We start from the raw sequence: 17,327 nt of genomic DNA, 5'->3' as shown, positions 1-17,327 counted from the left end.
TTATCTTAAAGAGCTCATAGTACCTTACTACCCCACCAGAGCACTGCGCTCCCAGAATGCAGGGTTACTTGTGGTTCCTAGAGTCTCCAAAAGTAGACTAGGAGCCAGAGCGTTCAGCTATCAAGCTCCTCTCCTGTGGAACCAGGTTCCAGTTTGGGTTCAGGAGGCAGACACCATCTCCACATTTAAGAGTAGGCTTAAGACTTTCCTCTTTGATAAAGCTTATAGTTAGGGCTGGCTCAGGTAGTCCTGAACCATCCCTTAGTTATGCTGCTATAGGCCTAGACTGCCGGGGGATTTCCCATGATGCACTGAGCTCCTCTCTCCTCTACTTTCTCTCCCTCTGTATGCAACCTCATCCCATTATTGCATGTTACTAACACAACTTCTCCATCATTATTATTATTATTGTTATTATAATCATTAACATTACGACTGTTACCATTAACACTACTATAAATATCTGTACCATTTTTCATTTAGTCTATAGCAACATCACCTTTACTGTCTGTACCTCTGTGTGTATAATGTGTAGGCTGCCCCCCCCCCCAACCGGTCGAGGCAGATGGCCGCCCACCCTGAGCCATGGTTCTGCTCGAGGTTTCTGCCTCTTAAAAGGAAGTTTTTCCTTGCCTCTGTCGCCTTGTGATTTGGCGCTATATAAATAAAATTGAAAATTGAAATTGAGTATACGACGTATAAAGCAATACACAGGCATCATTATTTAGTAACCATTATCCTGGAATATAATGAAAAACTATAGGCTATGTCTGACCATTAAACAAACTTTTTTTGTGTAGGAGTATAATAAAGAGACACACGATAAAGATCATTACAAATTTAATAACAAACTGGAAAAAGCCGTCAAATTCCACAGTGTAATGAATTAGATGCTCGTCTTACGTACTGAAGGTCCCTCACGTCTGTGTCTGCCTGAGCGTCAGAGGAACATGATTTTTTAAGGAGCTTTATTACCTTCTGTGATCTGAAGAAATCTTAAAACAACAACTTCGAACCCAGTATTTAGCGTAACTCCATCAGCTGTTAGCTGTAAACACACCGCTGCGCGCTGGCTGCTATTTCTGAGCAATACATTTAATGCCAACGTTTGATCTCAGACGGCTGACATACAATCTCAGGCGGACATTGGCGAGACTTGTGTTTGTTATCTGACTGTTGATTGTGATTTATTGGTTTGCAAACAACGGTGGACAAGAGAGGAGCAGCTGTAGAAAAACAGCCAACAGGCTCAATTTAAAGCCAGTTGCCTCTACTCGACCATTCAGAAATTCACTGCAAGGCAAGCCCCACCACCCCAAAGTAACGGTACTTTCGTAAAGTACTACCCCCAAAGCAGGGACATTTGAGGGGTAAAATAAAGACCCTAGAACTAAATTTAGACCCTGGTCCCTTCGGTGGAAATGCAATAAGTTCCTCCAAAGGTTCTTAGTTCCAGGGTATAGTTCCTTTGGTCGAAACGCAGCTAAAGTTGTGTTTGTAAACGAATTATGTTTGCAACATACAACATAATGCTCTATACTGGTACACAGAGCAGTGTGAGTTGTATTTGGATGGTGAATGCAATTATCTTTGCTATGGGAAATGTTATAATTAAATTGTATTACATCTCACAAACTTCAGAAAGAAACACTTGAGAAAGAAACTACTTTGAAGTAATTGTTTTAGGTGTGTTCTATCTCAAAACTCCTACCCAGAGCAGCAAAATACATTATATCATACCAAAGCTTACCAAACTATTAATGACAAAATGTTTTTATTAACTGAATATCAGTTGTATCAGATTAAATGTAATAAATAGATTGATACATTTTTTTAAAGCTGCACAAAAGGTGATTAGCTAGAAGGAAACAAAACTAATATAAATGCAGCTTTTTGAAATATAAAATCTTCCACGAGGTCAAAGCCTTTTTGATGATAATATCTGATGAGGTGTCATACATTTACAGTGGGGGAAAAAATGATTTGATCCCCTGCTGATTTTGTACGTCTGCCCACTGACAAAGAAATTATCAGTCTATAATTTTATGGGTAGGTTTATTTGAACAGTGAGAGATAATGGCCTGTCAAATATTTTATAAATTGATTTGCATTTTAGTGAGTGAAATAAGTATTTGATCCCCTCTCAATCAGAAAGATCAGGTATCTTTTATACAGGTAAAGAGCTGAGATTTGGAGCACACTCTTAAAGGGAGTGCTCCTAATCATGTTTGTTACCTCTATAAAAGACACCCGTCCACAGAAGCAATCAATCAATCATATTCCAAACTCTCCACCATGGAGACCAAAGAGCTGTCCAAGGATGTCAGGGACAAGATTGTAGACCTACACAAAGCTGGAATGGGCTACAAGACCATCGCCAAGCAGCTAAGTGAGAAGGTGACCACAGTTGGTGCGATTATTCGCAAATGGAAGAAACACAAAAGAACTCTCAATCTCACTCGGTCTGGGGCTCCATACAAGATCTCACCTCATGGAGTTGCAATGATCATGAGTGAGGAATCAGTCCAGAACTACACGGGAGGATCTTGACAATGACCTCAAGGCAGCTAGGACCATAGTCACAAAGAAAACAATTGGTAACACATTACGCCGTGAAGGACTGAAATCCTGCAGCGCCTGCAAAGTCCCCCTGCTCAAGAAAGCACATGTACAGGCCCGTCTGAAGTTTGCCAATGAACATCTGAATGATTCAGAGGAGAACTGGGTTAAAGTGTTGTGGTCAGATGAGACCAAAATTGAGCTCTTTGGCGTCAACTCAACGCGCCGTGTTTGGAGAAGTAGGAATGCTGCCTATGACCCAAAGAATACCATCCCCACGGTCAAACATGGAGGTGGAAACATTATGCTTTGGGGGTGTTTTTATGCTAAGGGGACAGGACAACTTCACCGTATCAAAGGGACGATGGACGGGGCCTTGTACCGACAAATCTTGGGGGAGATCCTCCTTCACTCAGCCAGGGCATTGAAAATGGATCGTGGATGGGTATTCCAGCCGGACAATGACCAAAAACACACGGCCAAGGAAACAAAGGAATGGCTCAAGAAGAAGCACATTAAGGTCTTGGAGTGGCCTAGCCAGTCTCCAGACTGTCGTCCTTGAAACCTTAATGACTTAAGAGAAGATCTGCAAAGAGGAGTGGGACAACATCCCTCCTGAGATGTGTGCAAACCACCGGGTTTGCACACATCAGTATCTGACTTTATGAGTAGTACATTTAATCACACATAACTGTCAAGGATAACACAAGAAAGTCCAAGATTTGTTTTCTTTACCAATTTACGTTGGTAAAGAAATCAAAGATGCAGGACTCTAGCTGTGGTGTTACTGCATATTACCAACAGCAAAAGAAAGTCTAGAAAAGTCTGCTGCTTATCTTCCACCATACCTTGTTCTTGTTCTCTTCCTGTGTTGTCTGTCTCCCTGTTCTTCAGCTGTCTTGTCTGCCTCCCTGTTCTCCTCCTGTGTTGTCTGTCTCCCTGTTCTTTTCCTGTGTTGTCTTCCCCCTGTTCTCCGGAAGCATGCGGAAAGATAAATTAGTCTACAATATTAAACTTTTGTATATTTCTCACTTTCCTCCTGATGGTCCTACATCAATGTGTCATTACCGATGCTTTCAGACAGCATGACAAAGTGTAGTTATTTGATGCTATAGGTATTAAATTCCTTCAGCATCCGTATGAAATGTTGCAGTTTGCTAGGTTGCAGCAACACAAAGGATGCTAACCCTAACTGCTAGCACATCAGTTTACCCTTAGGTAAGGGGCTTTGGGGGGCTTTCAGTGCCTTTAACACCTACGTTGCTAGCTTGCTAGCTAGCGCTTCCGATCTGTGTGAGAATCCCAGGGGCGTCTCATACAGATGCTGAAGGGCACCTTTTGTGAGAAATAACTACGCTTTGTCACCTCTAACGAGAATTAAATTGGAATTCCATAAATACCATTTCCAAACACCTTACACGTAACCCTGGACTCGTGTGATGTGGTGCTGAACCCTGGACTCAGTGAGATTGACGTGCTGAAGTGCTGTGGTAAGCATATTGACTTATTTCTGTTTCTGGTGCTTGTTTGTTGGTAGCGTGTTTTGCTGCTCTAACTAAATACAATGTGTTAGATTTTCAGCAGCTAACTGTCTGCTAAGCACTCATTCTAACAGTAGATCTGCCTAAGCACTCACAGTTCTTTCCATCTTTTAGCGATTCTAGTTAAATATCAAAGATGTTTTCGAAAGTTTTGGTAACTAACGCTACCATACTATCTCCCTCTTTATGTCCCCCCTCTCTCTCTCTCTCTCTCTCTCTCTCTCTCTCTCTCTCTCTCTCTCTCTCTCTCTCTCTCTCTCTCTCTCTCTCTCTCTCTCTCTCTCTCTCAGCATTACAATGTCAAATTCTTACAAAAAAGACTACAAAAACCTGTACAGCCATTTCTGATCTTCTCTTCCAGTAATAAATATCTTGTCTGAGGGCAACCAGATGTTGCAGCCAGCCCTGGCCTTGTTAACAGGGGCTGGGGCAGTGTTGAGCTAGGGTGTTAAAATTTAAAAGGCTTAAGTTCGGCATTGAGAGTGCTATCACTGCTCCACTTAATTGCCTGGGTGCAGTCAGAGGAGCACAGTTCAGCTGTTTGTGTGGTGGAGAAAGTGAAAGCGCCACACAGCTGAATTATGTATGAGCCATTACATACATGTATAGCTAGAAATCATAAAAGTCAGTGTGCTACATAGACACAGACACATCTCCCTATGGGAACATAGTGACAAAAGTTTGTAAGGGTTCTGTAGCTTGGTTCTCGAGTATAGCGATGCTATATATATTTAAATTCCCTCGCCAATTTCACTTTATTAGCACTCCAACTTCAACTCCAACAATGTCTGTATTTCTTCCTGGCAAGATTCTACCTTGGCTATGATCTGTGGAGGAGGGTCAACACTGTATTCATGGTGAATTATGGTGGATTACATTTTTACACTGTGCATGTGCGTGTTTAGGCACAGATGTCATGGTAGTTTGAAAAATGTGTAACATTCCAGGTCTTGTAAGAATGAAGGAAACGAGGAACAAGGTTGATGTTATGCTTTAATTCATATGACACCACTTTGCATGTAGTCATAGAAACCAATGGTTGCGTGGTTACTGACCCAACTGTATATTTTTGGGTGTTGGAGCGGTGGGTTTGTGATGCAGAGAGGAAGGGAAATTGAAAGAGAGGAACAGATGGTGTTTGAGACGAGATGAGGCTTGTGGTCATCCTGTCCAGAGCCTGGTGAGACCGGCCTGTCTTGCTGTTTGTGTACGTTAGAAACGGAGAGCATTGTAGTGGAGCAGTGAGTTATTGCATCTCTGAAGCAAAAGACAATAAGATGCCTCAAAATCTCTTGTCTACATGTAATCCATGTCACTGAGGAAGAAGCTTCAGTAGTGATAAAATGATTTGTTGCTGCTTTCCTTTCTGTTTAGGATCACTAATTTTCTTTGAGATGTCTACTGTTAGTCAGACAGCTTATAAAACGTTCCCAAATTTAATTTTGTAATTAGATAAGAGGAATAAAAGCAAGCCTGCCTTTCCAGAAAAGGTGGAGATACATGATAACAGTGCTGTTTGCCAACACTGCTGTTACAGTTCAGTTTGATTCTTGGAACACGCATTGCAGACACCATTGCATTCCTGCTTGTTCTGTTGGCCCGCACTGATGCTGTGTTGATCCTTTCCTACCTGGGTAGCCCCACTTTGCTCTCTGTAATGAGGTGTGTATGTTTGGAAACATACAATTTCACATTAGGGGTGATGACAGGAAATAATGGGCATCTGGTATGTTTCGTGTTGGAAAGGGTAAACACAGGTACACACACACACACACACACACACACACACACACACATACACACATACACACACTTTCATGTAATCACACACTGATGCTGGGCTTCATACCAAGACTCAGTCATGAATCACAGGCGAGGAACAAAAGACTTTGCCGTATGGCTTGTTAGACTTGGAGCAGAGCTAGTTTGCTCTGGCCTCTGACATATAGATATGGATACACACAAACGCTCAGTTGGGGCTCAGTTTGGGGGGGGGGGGGGTTACACAGCATCTCTAATGCCAGTAAGTGTATGTGTGTGTGCACCCTTTAATTGGATTGCCACGGTGTCCATGCGTAGATGTTTAGCTGTTTTGTGTGTTCATGCAAAGATACCCAGCTATAGCAAAGGTGTTTATGTGTGTGTGTATATGCAAGGAGCTTAATGGCTAAGCCTGTGTCAGGCCGGTGAAAACATGGTCATTCATATGGTAATAACCCGGCGAACAAGAAGACAATAAATCTCTCCACATCCTGGGAGACCGTACAGAGAAGTGAGCAGATCCCACAGAGCTGGGACCTTCAATTGGGACACCATCCCGCTTGTATCGCAAACACCGGGGACGCAGCGATTCTCTCCACAAACGTACATGCTGGAAGTGCTGGATGCTGCCAAGTAGGTGGTAGCCATAGTCAGTAAGCATTAGTCTTCATTAGGGTAGTAGGTTTAAATTTATTTTGTTGTATATATGTTGTATTGTATGGTTTTATATGGAGGACAAAACGGAAGTAAGGATGATCTGGCATATGTTTGCCCATATTTGTAATATCACACTGTATTTTATTTAAAAAAAACTACATTTAGCAATTAGCAAACAAGTGTAATTTTCATCCCTATATTGATCAGAGCCTTGGTCTGTAAAAACATTAGTTTCCTGCTCGGGTTATTGAGGAATGTAAAACACTGGGACTACATGCCAAATGTTTGGCTTCCCGCATTTTAGTAGCATCTGGATGACAATGACAAAGAAAAATAATAATAATTAGAGAATAATAAATTATCTGTACAATATGACTGTTGTTTGGAATAACAGTTGCAGGGATGTGCAAGATATTTCAGGGTAAGTCATTCTGTATTGTAGACTCCATTTGAATAGAGAGTTTGAGAATAGCTGTGATGCCCTGGATAGGGGGACATTACTTGACTTGATTTCATACCCTTCAACATTGCTCACAATGAGGAACTTAACAACCTAGTTCACAATCTGGTTTCAGCCTAATCATGTCACTTAACAGTGGGGGTTGATCGAGCTTCTAGCTCAAGTAATAACTGCTCTAGATTTTATTAATTTTCTTTGAGAAACTGGACTTGACACACAAGCAAGAAGCAGTTTTTAGATGGGGTTTAAGTTGGATGGAGCTCCGGTTTTACACTAAGCTATTCATTAGCAGCTAGTCAGTCTTGCTTTTTGTGCTGATCACTGCAGCTCTGCTTGCTCTGTAACTACACCATCAGCACAGACGTGTTAGCCAAATGTTCTCTGCAGCTCCAGAGAGATGTTGAAGCTGTCACCACCTGGAGAGCTGATTTATAGGAATGCCATCAAATAAGTGAACCGGCAGGAAGTACATTAGTGTTGGCACTTGTAGGCTAAACATGTAAAATACAGTATTTAGTGTAGCTGAAGGCAGAGCTGTGCTCATTTGGCTGAAAAGATTTTTGTTTCATGAGACTTTACTCTGAGGCTCCCACACTGGTCACGCCTGTCACACAGATGTCTTGCTCCACAAATCACACACATACACTGAAGAGACAAACACACTAACACATAGGCAACATGAAAGGACTTAGACAATGAGAGAGTCTAGTCTGAAATACTCAATTCTGCATCACAGTTCTCGCCATTTCTTGACTCCCATGTAAATAGTAAAACAAATGTTCACGTGCAAAAGACATTACTCTCACTAAAAGACGGGCTGTATAGCTGATGAGGTCAACAGCATTACAGACTAGGCCTATTGTTTCCTAGTGCTCTTTGTTGTCATTGGTCAGGGTGGTTTCATTGATCCATATATACAGAGTGATTGTGTGATGATGTATAGGACCGTTTCTGCTGCTGCCCATGTAGGTGAGACGCATGTTTACACATCATGAAACTCTGGCTGAGAGCCATGATAGCTGCACATCGCTCAGTTACTGTGCAGCTCAGTCGAGCCTGGGTATCATGTGTCTGAATGGAACTGAAATGAATGTGTTTGGAGTGTAGCCAACACACTCTCTCTCAAACACAAGGACAGATTTAGATGTTTGTAAGGACATGCTAATTATTACCCTAACCTTAACGTAAACCCAAAAAACATTTTCCTAAAACCAAGTCCTCAAGTAGTCATTTAATGAAGTGAGGAAAATGTCATCATTCGAGGTAGGTCTAAAACTCAATTTTGTTGTCACAATGAGACACACACACACACACACACACACACACACACACACACACACACACACACACACACACACACACACACACTCACACAGGTGAGCAGTTCAATCTTGCAGTTTATATGATAATGTGTGCGTGTTCATGTGTGAGCAATGGCCTGTTCCCTCATCTGAATAATCTGCTTTAGTCTTTGCTCTTGAGTTGATCTGCATCTGTCTCTTTGTGAGAAGCATTGCATGTGTGTACACGTGTGTGTGCGCGTTCCTTTGATGCATGTGCGTACAGTAGTGGTGTTTATTTGTGACTGTTAATTACGCCCCCCCCTCTTGTCTGCTCCCCAAATCAGTGCACAGCTGCAGGGCCCCCTGAGTAAGGCAGAGCTGCATCTAATGTCTTATTATTCACGCTGTCTGTCTGCTCACCAGCCATAGAGAGCCCCGGGCATGGAGGGGGATTTTGGTGGCATGTGTGTGTGTGTGATGAGGGGGTTATGTATTAGCAAAGTGGTAATGGAGGGTTCGTTCAGTCTCCTAATTCGTTGGCACTACTTAATTAAAAGCGATGCGACAGTGTGATTGGAGCAGTTGATGGATGGAGACTGAGAGACGCCCAGGCGCTTTAGGATCAAGGATATCAGAGTGTGTGTGTGTGTGTGTGTGTGTCAGCATGTGTCTGTGTGTCTAGTGAAAGGAAGAGGAAGTCATTACCTTTTAATCATATCCTCCTTTATTCCTTATCCCCCTTTTCCTCCTCTCTCTTTTCTTTCCTCATCCCCCCCTTTCTTCCTTTAAATTTGCACCAAAGCCTCCTCCAGTTTGGCCCAGCCCCCCCTCCTCCATTTCTCCAGCTGGTTCTCAGTGTCAAGCTCCTTGTCATCTTCAATCAACCCCTCTTTTCTGCAACACTTACCCTTTTTCCTCCCGCCCCTGACTGACTTTAACCTTCCAGTACGCTGTGTGTCACAAAAATGATCCTAAACTGTTCATTCATGTCATTCAGTATGACTCGAGCTGGACAAGTATAGTCTGTAGTCACATGTTTGTTATAGCCTTGAGGTTACATTACTTCACTTGTTACTCTACTGCTGTGTTCAGCTGGGAGTTACATTCAGTATGTGACTTCAAATCATTTGGCCTGGAATCAAATGAAGATGGAAACTGGTCCGGGACTACTGTCATGCTGTCTACTCTACTCACTGCTACGTTGCTACATAAATGACTGTGTGAACACATAGTCTGAGTGACAAATAGAAACACTTATGCAATGTGATGCAATTGACTTGAACTGCATGTGTCATTTACTTCTGTTGGATGTGTTCAAGGACAAAATATAAAAACGTCAATATATTGCAGTATTTGCTGTCTAGTACAGCAACTAACTGTAGCCTTTAACATTAGGCAAGGCATATTATCTATACAGTGCATTTCTACTAACCCAAATGAGTTGAATCAACAATTTATTATTGCTTAATGCTTAAATATCCGTGTAATAACCTATGTTGTTTGCTGACATCATTCTAGCCTTTATGTTTCTGTCCTTGATTTCAGTCTAATCGATTATGAAACTAGCTGCTAATAAATTGTTTGTCGCTCGACTAATCAGTTGTTGAAGTAATTGTTTCATCTTTAGTCATAAGTTTCACAAAGGTGGAACGTGTCGCAGGGCTTTTCTATTCTATCTTCAAAGGGTTTTTTTCTTTTCTTCATTCAGTTTATTTGGCGTTTAACATGAAAAAAGCCTCTGATCATGTGAGTTTAAGCCAACATACAGAAGGTGAATGACCCACTAGTACAAGGTGACATGTAGTTTATCTCAGTCTTTATAGAGATGATCTGTTGTGTGTGGGTGTCTGCCGGAGTGTTTGTGCAAGTCCATTAGTGTGTGTGCTAACAGGCAATAACTGAGCCTAATTATAATGCGCTCCTAATTGAAACTTACTGCCATAGGGTGAATAGGTCTCTAATTTCCAAAATGAAATGGTAATGCACATGCAAGCTTGGGTGATAAGCCTGCTGGGACTGCTGTAGTACTCCATCTCCAACCTGTCTAAACACAGGGCATTGTTTTCCTCCACATCAAAGGGCTACTTATCAAAATAAGCCTAATCTTAGTCCACTATAGTTTCACCTCCTCTCTAAATGCAAACATTTTAAAATAATACTATTTCGAGGTGGTAATTACAATAGAATTACAGCCATTAGAGGTTAATATAGGCAGTGTGCCAGTACACTGTCGGGCAGGTTTGATCTGGCTGGCCAGGTGGTTGTGTGCTTGCATCTACCATCCAGCAGTGTTTATATAAATTACTTAGCTTCTTGATTTTCCAGCTGTGTTCTAATATTGCAGCAAGCAAGCATTAACTCTAATGCTGTGTTTCCCAGCATCAGTGTGAAAGCTCCTTCTTGACAGTGAAACAAGGTTTGCATACTGTGTAACTTGACCTGTGTAAACGTGTTGTAACAGGCTAACGAAGCCGTGTGTGTGTGTGTGTGTGTGAGATTGGTATGTGGGAAGGTGGGGGGCAGGGGTCTGCTTTGACACTCTAATCCTGCAGCCTAGTTTGGCTTTGTGTAGAGACCTTAGCTGGGAGGAGAGAGGGATGGGAAGAGTGAGAGAGGAAGAGGGAGCAGGAGGGGGTGTCAGGGGCAGTCGATTGAAGAGGGGGGAGTCGGTAGAGCGGGGTTTGAGAGAGGACGAGAGGGAGGGGAGTGATGGGAAGCGAGAATGAGGGAGATGGTCCGTTCATTCTTCTGCTCTCACTATGAAAGGAAACAAAGGATGCTGAAGGGCCTGACTTATGACAGTGCTTCTTAGAGTTTGTCTATTAGCCTGTTAGCTGGTTAGCCTCCTCTGACCTGACAGTCTGTATTCTGCCGCTGGCCTCTCCTTCTCTCTCCATCCGTCTCTCTCTCTCTCTCTCTCTCTCTCTCTCTGCTGAAGACGTCTCATCGCTGCTCTGCTGGCTTCCCTGGCTTCTGCATGTGAGTTATTCTGCCTGTGTCTCTGTGTGTTAAAACAATTTAATAGGAGTCTTCTGTGGTCACCATAGTTTTACTATACTTTTTTTCTGCAGCTTGGTTAGTGTTTTTTGTCATGTAGACAGACTAATAAGCTAGACATGTGGTTGAATCTGTGGTGTGGATCTGCTCTTTCTCCATCTACCCCTCTCTTTGCCTTTTATTCATATCTCAGCTCAGTTTTCTTAGCAGTAACTGGTAAATTTTCTTCATCTGTCCAGACACAAGTGAGGAAAATCTGTGAATAGCACAGGTATACACCCATTTCCTCTGGGCTGGAAGAATGAGAGGAATAGTGCTGGCCATGCACACCTGAAATAGGTCTCTTCTGGTCCTTAGATAAACTGGAAAAATTACAAGATTTCACCACCTGTCTAGGGTAAAGCTTAATTCAAATGTGTAAAACTAACATTTGTATGCCCGAGAACTCATGCTAAATGACAGCTGGCTACATCTGCTTTTGTGGGAGTCATCACACAAGCCTTGAGAGCAAATGCTGCCCTGCCTAAATATTTAGCTGTGGTTTTCTGTGGCTGAAGGGCAGGCGGCATGTTTGCCGGCTTGGCAGCAGTCTTGGCACATTGTGGGTCAGTCTGGCACATGAACTGACATTAAGGGTGGGTGGGGCAGCCTTTCTGGCTGTCTGTCACTTAGGAAGAGAGGGTGGCCGTATGGCAAATACATTAAGGGATTTATTTCAGGGTAAAGAAGAATTTTGGACTATTAATTACCAGTGGCCGATACGGACAAAATTTGTATTGCACAAATCATCAAAGAGTTATCTTGATATCGATGTGTTTATTCAGAATCAGATCTCAGAGACATTGTGTCAATGATTTTGGTTAAAGTTTTAGTTGTTATGGTTAATTTTAGAGCTGAAACAATTAGTCAATCAATAGAAATTAATCAACCATTATTCTGACAATCAATTATTGGTTTGTCATTTTTTCAAGAACAATGCCACAAATTCCATGGTTCTACCTTCTCACATGTGAGCATCAGGTTTTCTTTGTCTGATAATAAGCTGTAATAACCAGCTATTTGAATACCTCACTTTGGGCTTCAGGAGATTATGATGATTATTTTTCACTTTTTTCTGACATTTTATAGTCCAACAATTAGTTGAGAAAGTAATTAACTGATAATGAACATAATTAGTAGCATCCCCCATTCATTTAGAAATGACTATTGTAAAACATGATATCACACTATGCAAATTTAAAACAACACAGTTATGGATATAATAATATTAAATGATCACGCAGCCCTAGTGTTGCTTATTGAGGTAGACTCCCCACGGTAACACGAGTACACATGGTTTAGTGTGGAGTCAGGTCAGAAGTCCCCACCGTGATATAAGAACATGAAACACTCAAATACGTTTGTTCCTCTATCCCCGTGGGGACTCATTGACATAATGCATTCCTTAGCCCCTTACCATAACCATCACAACTGCATGCCTAGCCTTAACCCTTACCCCCACCCCTAACCTTAACCCAATTGTAACCTGAACCCTTAAACCAAGTCTTTACCCTCAAAAAATGTCTCAGCCTGTGGGGACTTCAATTTTTGTCCCTGGTGAGAGGAGTCCCCATCTGTTAGTATGTATTCAGGTTAAAGTCCCCACCAGGATATAAAAACATGTCACACACACACACACACACACAGACTCTGGCTATGGGTTCTGTTTTTAAATAGGCAGCCATCAGGGGAGAAAACACACACAGATGCAGGGCTTTAGACATTGAAACTATTGCTGTGTGAGTGTCAAGCCCTCTCTGCTGTTACGTGTGTGTGTGTGTGTCTGTGTGTGTGTGTGAGATACCCTGGGACATAGCTGAGAGCAAGAGTTGACATCCCTGTCTAGCTTTTAGCATCTAAAAGAAGAGAGAAAATGTGTGCGACTGTGTAGTCTTATTAAAGTAAGCCCTCACAGTCCAAGTAAAGCCATTCTCAGCATCTTCATTCAGAGCTTCATTATTGCGCTGGCTTGTAGAGGAATGTGCTGTATTTCAGTATCTCCCTCCTGATTGAAGAGCTCCGGCTGAGTAGATGCAAGGTAATTATCTAATGGGCCTCAATGGAAGAACAGCTCCACTCAATAGCCATCGGTCAATAATTGTCAATAAAACAAAGAGAGTGTCACAAGATTGACCATCTCGCTTTTGAAATTGGATCCAGTGCTGGGTGAGAGGAATGTTGCATTGCGCGAAATAAAAATACCTCTGGTCTCTGGGAAAATAAAATATTGTCATTTCAGAAGGCTAGAGGTATAGTTTCACAAGACTAGCATCAATAACAAAAAAATGTGGACAATAAACTATTAGTAAATTAATATCCCTCTCTTTTTTTGTTCACCCTCAGCAAAACCTGCTGCAGCTAATTAAACAGAGCGGTCACAAGATGACTAAGAATGCTTACTATGTGTGGACAGTGAGTCCTCTGGGGTTGAGAGGAACATGAAGAGGTTAGAGTGGACGGATTAAGGCAACAAAGGAGGTGGATTTGATGAAGGTGTAGGCTGAGGAAAGAAGCTCTTCCAGCTGAGCCCCTGATGATGGTCTCTAACCATCATGGCATGAGAAGTGCCTCCTCTCTCCCCTCCTTCTTGGGCTTTGCTTCATCTCCCTCTTTGACACATTCACTCTGTTTTTATTTACTGTACCCTATCACCCCCTCTCTGCCCAGGTACTTCTTTGGAGATGTACCCTTTTCCCTTTCTTTACAGCTCAATTATATGGAAAAGCCTGTAGTCAGCACAGAGTTATAAAAGGGGTCATATAAAGTGTTTCCCACTCTGCTATAAATATAGTGTATGCTGAAGCTTGTCTCTTGTGACTATATAATTTGGCATAGGTGCTAAGGTTCCCTCTGTCCATCCTTCCATCTCTCTCTTTCCATGCATTGCACTACACACACCACACCCCCCCCGATTATTCCCTAGGCGGCAGGCCACATATTGACCTTTGAATCCTCCCATTTTTCTCTTATGGAGGCACTCAAAGCTTAAACAGAAAGGGGAAATGGAGTGTCGGTCTGAATATGTAAAAATGCAGGCACACACATATACACAAATATATGTGCAGGCACTTGGCAGTTGTTCGAGCACACAGGAAATATTGTGATCCTTTAGTGCCTCAGAGTTTTTTGTTTTCCATTTTAAGATTCGAGCAAGGGTTATTGTTTACCACTGAATGCTTGAGTCCATTCCTCCATATTTAATGACAAAGTTGTTTGTTCTCAGATCAAAAGATTAGCTTCACTGAGACATAACTTGATGGATCAGTGTGTGCTAGGGGCCGCTCGGCCGCCGAGGCCACTTGCCAGAATTCGGAGCCGCGGCGGAGAATAGCCCTCTATTGTGTGATTGTCAGGCTGGTTGGCTGCCGTGATGTGCACACTCAGACACGCTGGCATGCACGCAGACATTTACTGATGTACACGCATACAAACAGAGACACTTATCACCAGAAAGAGTCAGTGTCAGGTCAGCCGGCTTGGCCTGTGGACAGCGCTGTATTGTTGCTAGCCTCCAGCTCTCCTGGGCATTTAACAGTGCAGGCATTGAGTCGTTACTGGTGATTCAGGACCAGCGGGCCGCGCGGCTACCAGTGTGACCAACAACACCTGCCTTCACACTACCACACTGTTGTGTTCAAGAGACTTGAGGACCAGCAAAGATAAATCAAGAATATCTCAGTATTATATAAAGAAAGACAATAACTGAGTAACATAATAAATAAAGATGTATCAATATGACGGACCGTAAGATGTACTGTATAACGGGGAAAGGTAAAGAACAGTGTTTTAACTTCTAACTTTTATGAATCAGTGGAGGACACATCAATAACAAGCAAGCAAAATAAAGTATTCCCCATGGTGAAATAAAGAAATGGGATACCATGGGGAGGATTTTCATCAATTTGTTCTGTTCACATATCCCTATTGAATGTACTGCTTTTTCGCTTGACCTCCACCCTGATGACCCCCACTCAGTGCCTGAAGAGATTAATATAAAGCAGTGTGAACCATGTTCATTGGACTCCACTATATAACTCTAACCACTGAGATCTTGCGTTGACGTTTCTGAGCATTTCTATCTTCCTGCCAAAACAATGTATATGTCATGAAAAGTGGCTGACTTTGACACTCCTTGCAGCCTGGCTGTTTGACTGACATATTTTAAGGCCATTCGTCTTACACAGCGTCTTACTTGTTAGAGAGGTCGTATATGGGAGCATAGTTATGTACATACATGTTTTGTGTGCTAGAGGTGCTGTCAGTCAGCCCTCTTTTAGTGAATCAATATGTCTTTTGTCTGCAAAAGAGCGAGACTCCACCCCACCAGCCTCAGCCCACAACCAGTGTCTGATATGCAAAAGCACAGTGGTGTCTTATATCCCCAAATTAACCACAAGCAGGCAAAGAGCACTCAGTGAGTGACCTACTTTTCTGTCTTTTGAGCAGGTCCCATGTGGATATCGATGTGTTTCAACATTTTTTACATTTTGGTGACCCTGTCATTTAGTGATGAGTTAAGTTGTTACAAGCTTTTAATGTCACACTGTAAAGATTCTGTATATTGCAGGTTTCTTTCTTCTTGGAAAATGGCAATAAAAGGCTATTGCATGTGTAGTTGGTGAAGCCATTTTCTTTTCTGAGATTCTAATACCTCAACTTGAATATCAGGGTTCACTTTCCCAAATTAAAAATCGTGTGTGAAGCTGATCATTTTTATATTAGGTATCATGTGGCTAAGGCACTAAAACAGAGTTGATGCCCCAACGTGACTGATAGTGAAAACAGACTTTTGTAACAACTAGGGCTGAACAATGTATAAAAAATAGGCTGTCTAATTGCAGTTTTTTTTGACGGATTTGGCAATTGCGATACGATTTTCGATATTTGAGGGAATGATCATTTTTGCATAATTGGTCTCATTTTCAATGACAAACATATTTAAAATGTTTTCTTAAGTCTGTAGAATATGATGTGTAGGGCACGACAATATTTAATTTAAAATGGTATTTTGACACACATTTTGCCTATTGTACCTCCTCAATTTGAAAATAGCAGTACGCCATGTTGAGATTGTAGTGGGGATGAATACCAAAAAACATACTGTCAGGTTGTGATACCGTGTCACATTATGATGATGATGATGATGATGATGAAGTATTTTATTATTGTGTTATGCATGTAACTATACCAAGCACACATATAAACCAAATCCACAACAAAGTGACATTATCCTCTTACACAAGCGATGCTGGGGTCGTGTTTTGTTGTTTGTTTGGTTGTGTCATTAGTCATCTTTGTCATTGTGCAACATCTTAACTACGGACATATGTTTAACCTTGTTAGGTCTACTCTACACCTTGCCAAGTCTAGTGACAATTAAGAGAGTTAAGCTATAGACCATTTGCATCTACAGAGGCATAACATTTCTTAGCCTTCACCCTATCTCTCTACCTCCCTCTGCCCTCATTTTTCTCCATCTTCATTTATTGTAGTTACATTCCAGGTTTGGAAAAGCTTGTATGTTGATGTTGCACTATTAAAATAACATGCAGCTAGATCTTACTTAACAGACTGCCTTTTAATTATGTGCGGGGAGACAACTGAGCCGGATTCAGTTCATGCTGACATCAGCAGGATTTCTACCTCTGGTAAAAATGCTGCGAGGGAAAATGTTCCAGGCGCACCAGACAAATGATCTTTTAAATGTCCCTTCCCTCGCCAATGTTATCGTTCAAGTATTTAGTAGGAAATTTGCCACACTACTATATCTGTCAACTGACACATTTACTAATTGCATTGTCACTTCCTGTGTATGTGTGTGAGAGAGACATCCAGTGGGTGAGTGGCTGGTCATCTGCTACCAAAACCCTCCTCTGGTGCCCCGTGGTGCCAGTGTAACCAGCCTGCCAGTGTGATCCACACACACACACACACACACACACACACACACACACACACACACACACACACACACACACACACACACACACACACCACCAGGGTAAGGCTGAGCTAATGACTCATCTCTCT

The 17,327-nt window shown here is 42.1% G+C and overlaps 1 protein-coding gene across 9 annotated transcripts in view; it reads left to right on the top strand.

Annotated features, from left to right (window-relative positions):
• Positions 1–17,327, top strand: part of dip2a (disco-interacting protein 2 homolog A) — an 83,418-nt gene that overhangs the window by 31,716 nt on the left and 34,375 nt on the right. The window contains exon 1 of one of the 9 annotated variants that reach the window (XM_046053666.1): positions 6,453–6,494. The exons of the other annotated variants lie outside the window; for them this stretch is intronic. Coding sequence (XP_045909622.1) covers positions 6,485–6,494 — 10 coding nt within the window. The 5' untranslated portion in view covers positions 6,453–6,484. Of the gene's footprint in view, positions 1–6,452; positions 6,495–17,327 lie in introns of those variants that run through there. 9 annotated transcript variants of the gene reach the window in all.

Source organism: Micropterus dolomieu, linkage group LG07 (assembly GCF_021292245.1).
Source record: "Micropterus dolomieu isolate WLL.071019.BEF.003 ecotype Adirondacks linkage group LG07, ASM2129224v1, whole genome shotgun sequence".
Classification (NCBI taxonomy): Eukaryota; Metazoa; Chordata; class Actinopteri; order Centrarchiformes; family Centrarchidae; genus Micropterus; species Micropterus dolomieu.
This window is presented reverse-complemented; position numbering and strand designations above follow the sequence as displayed.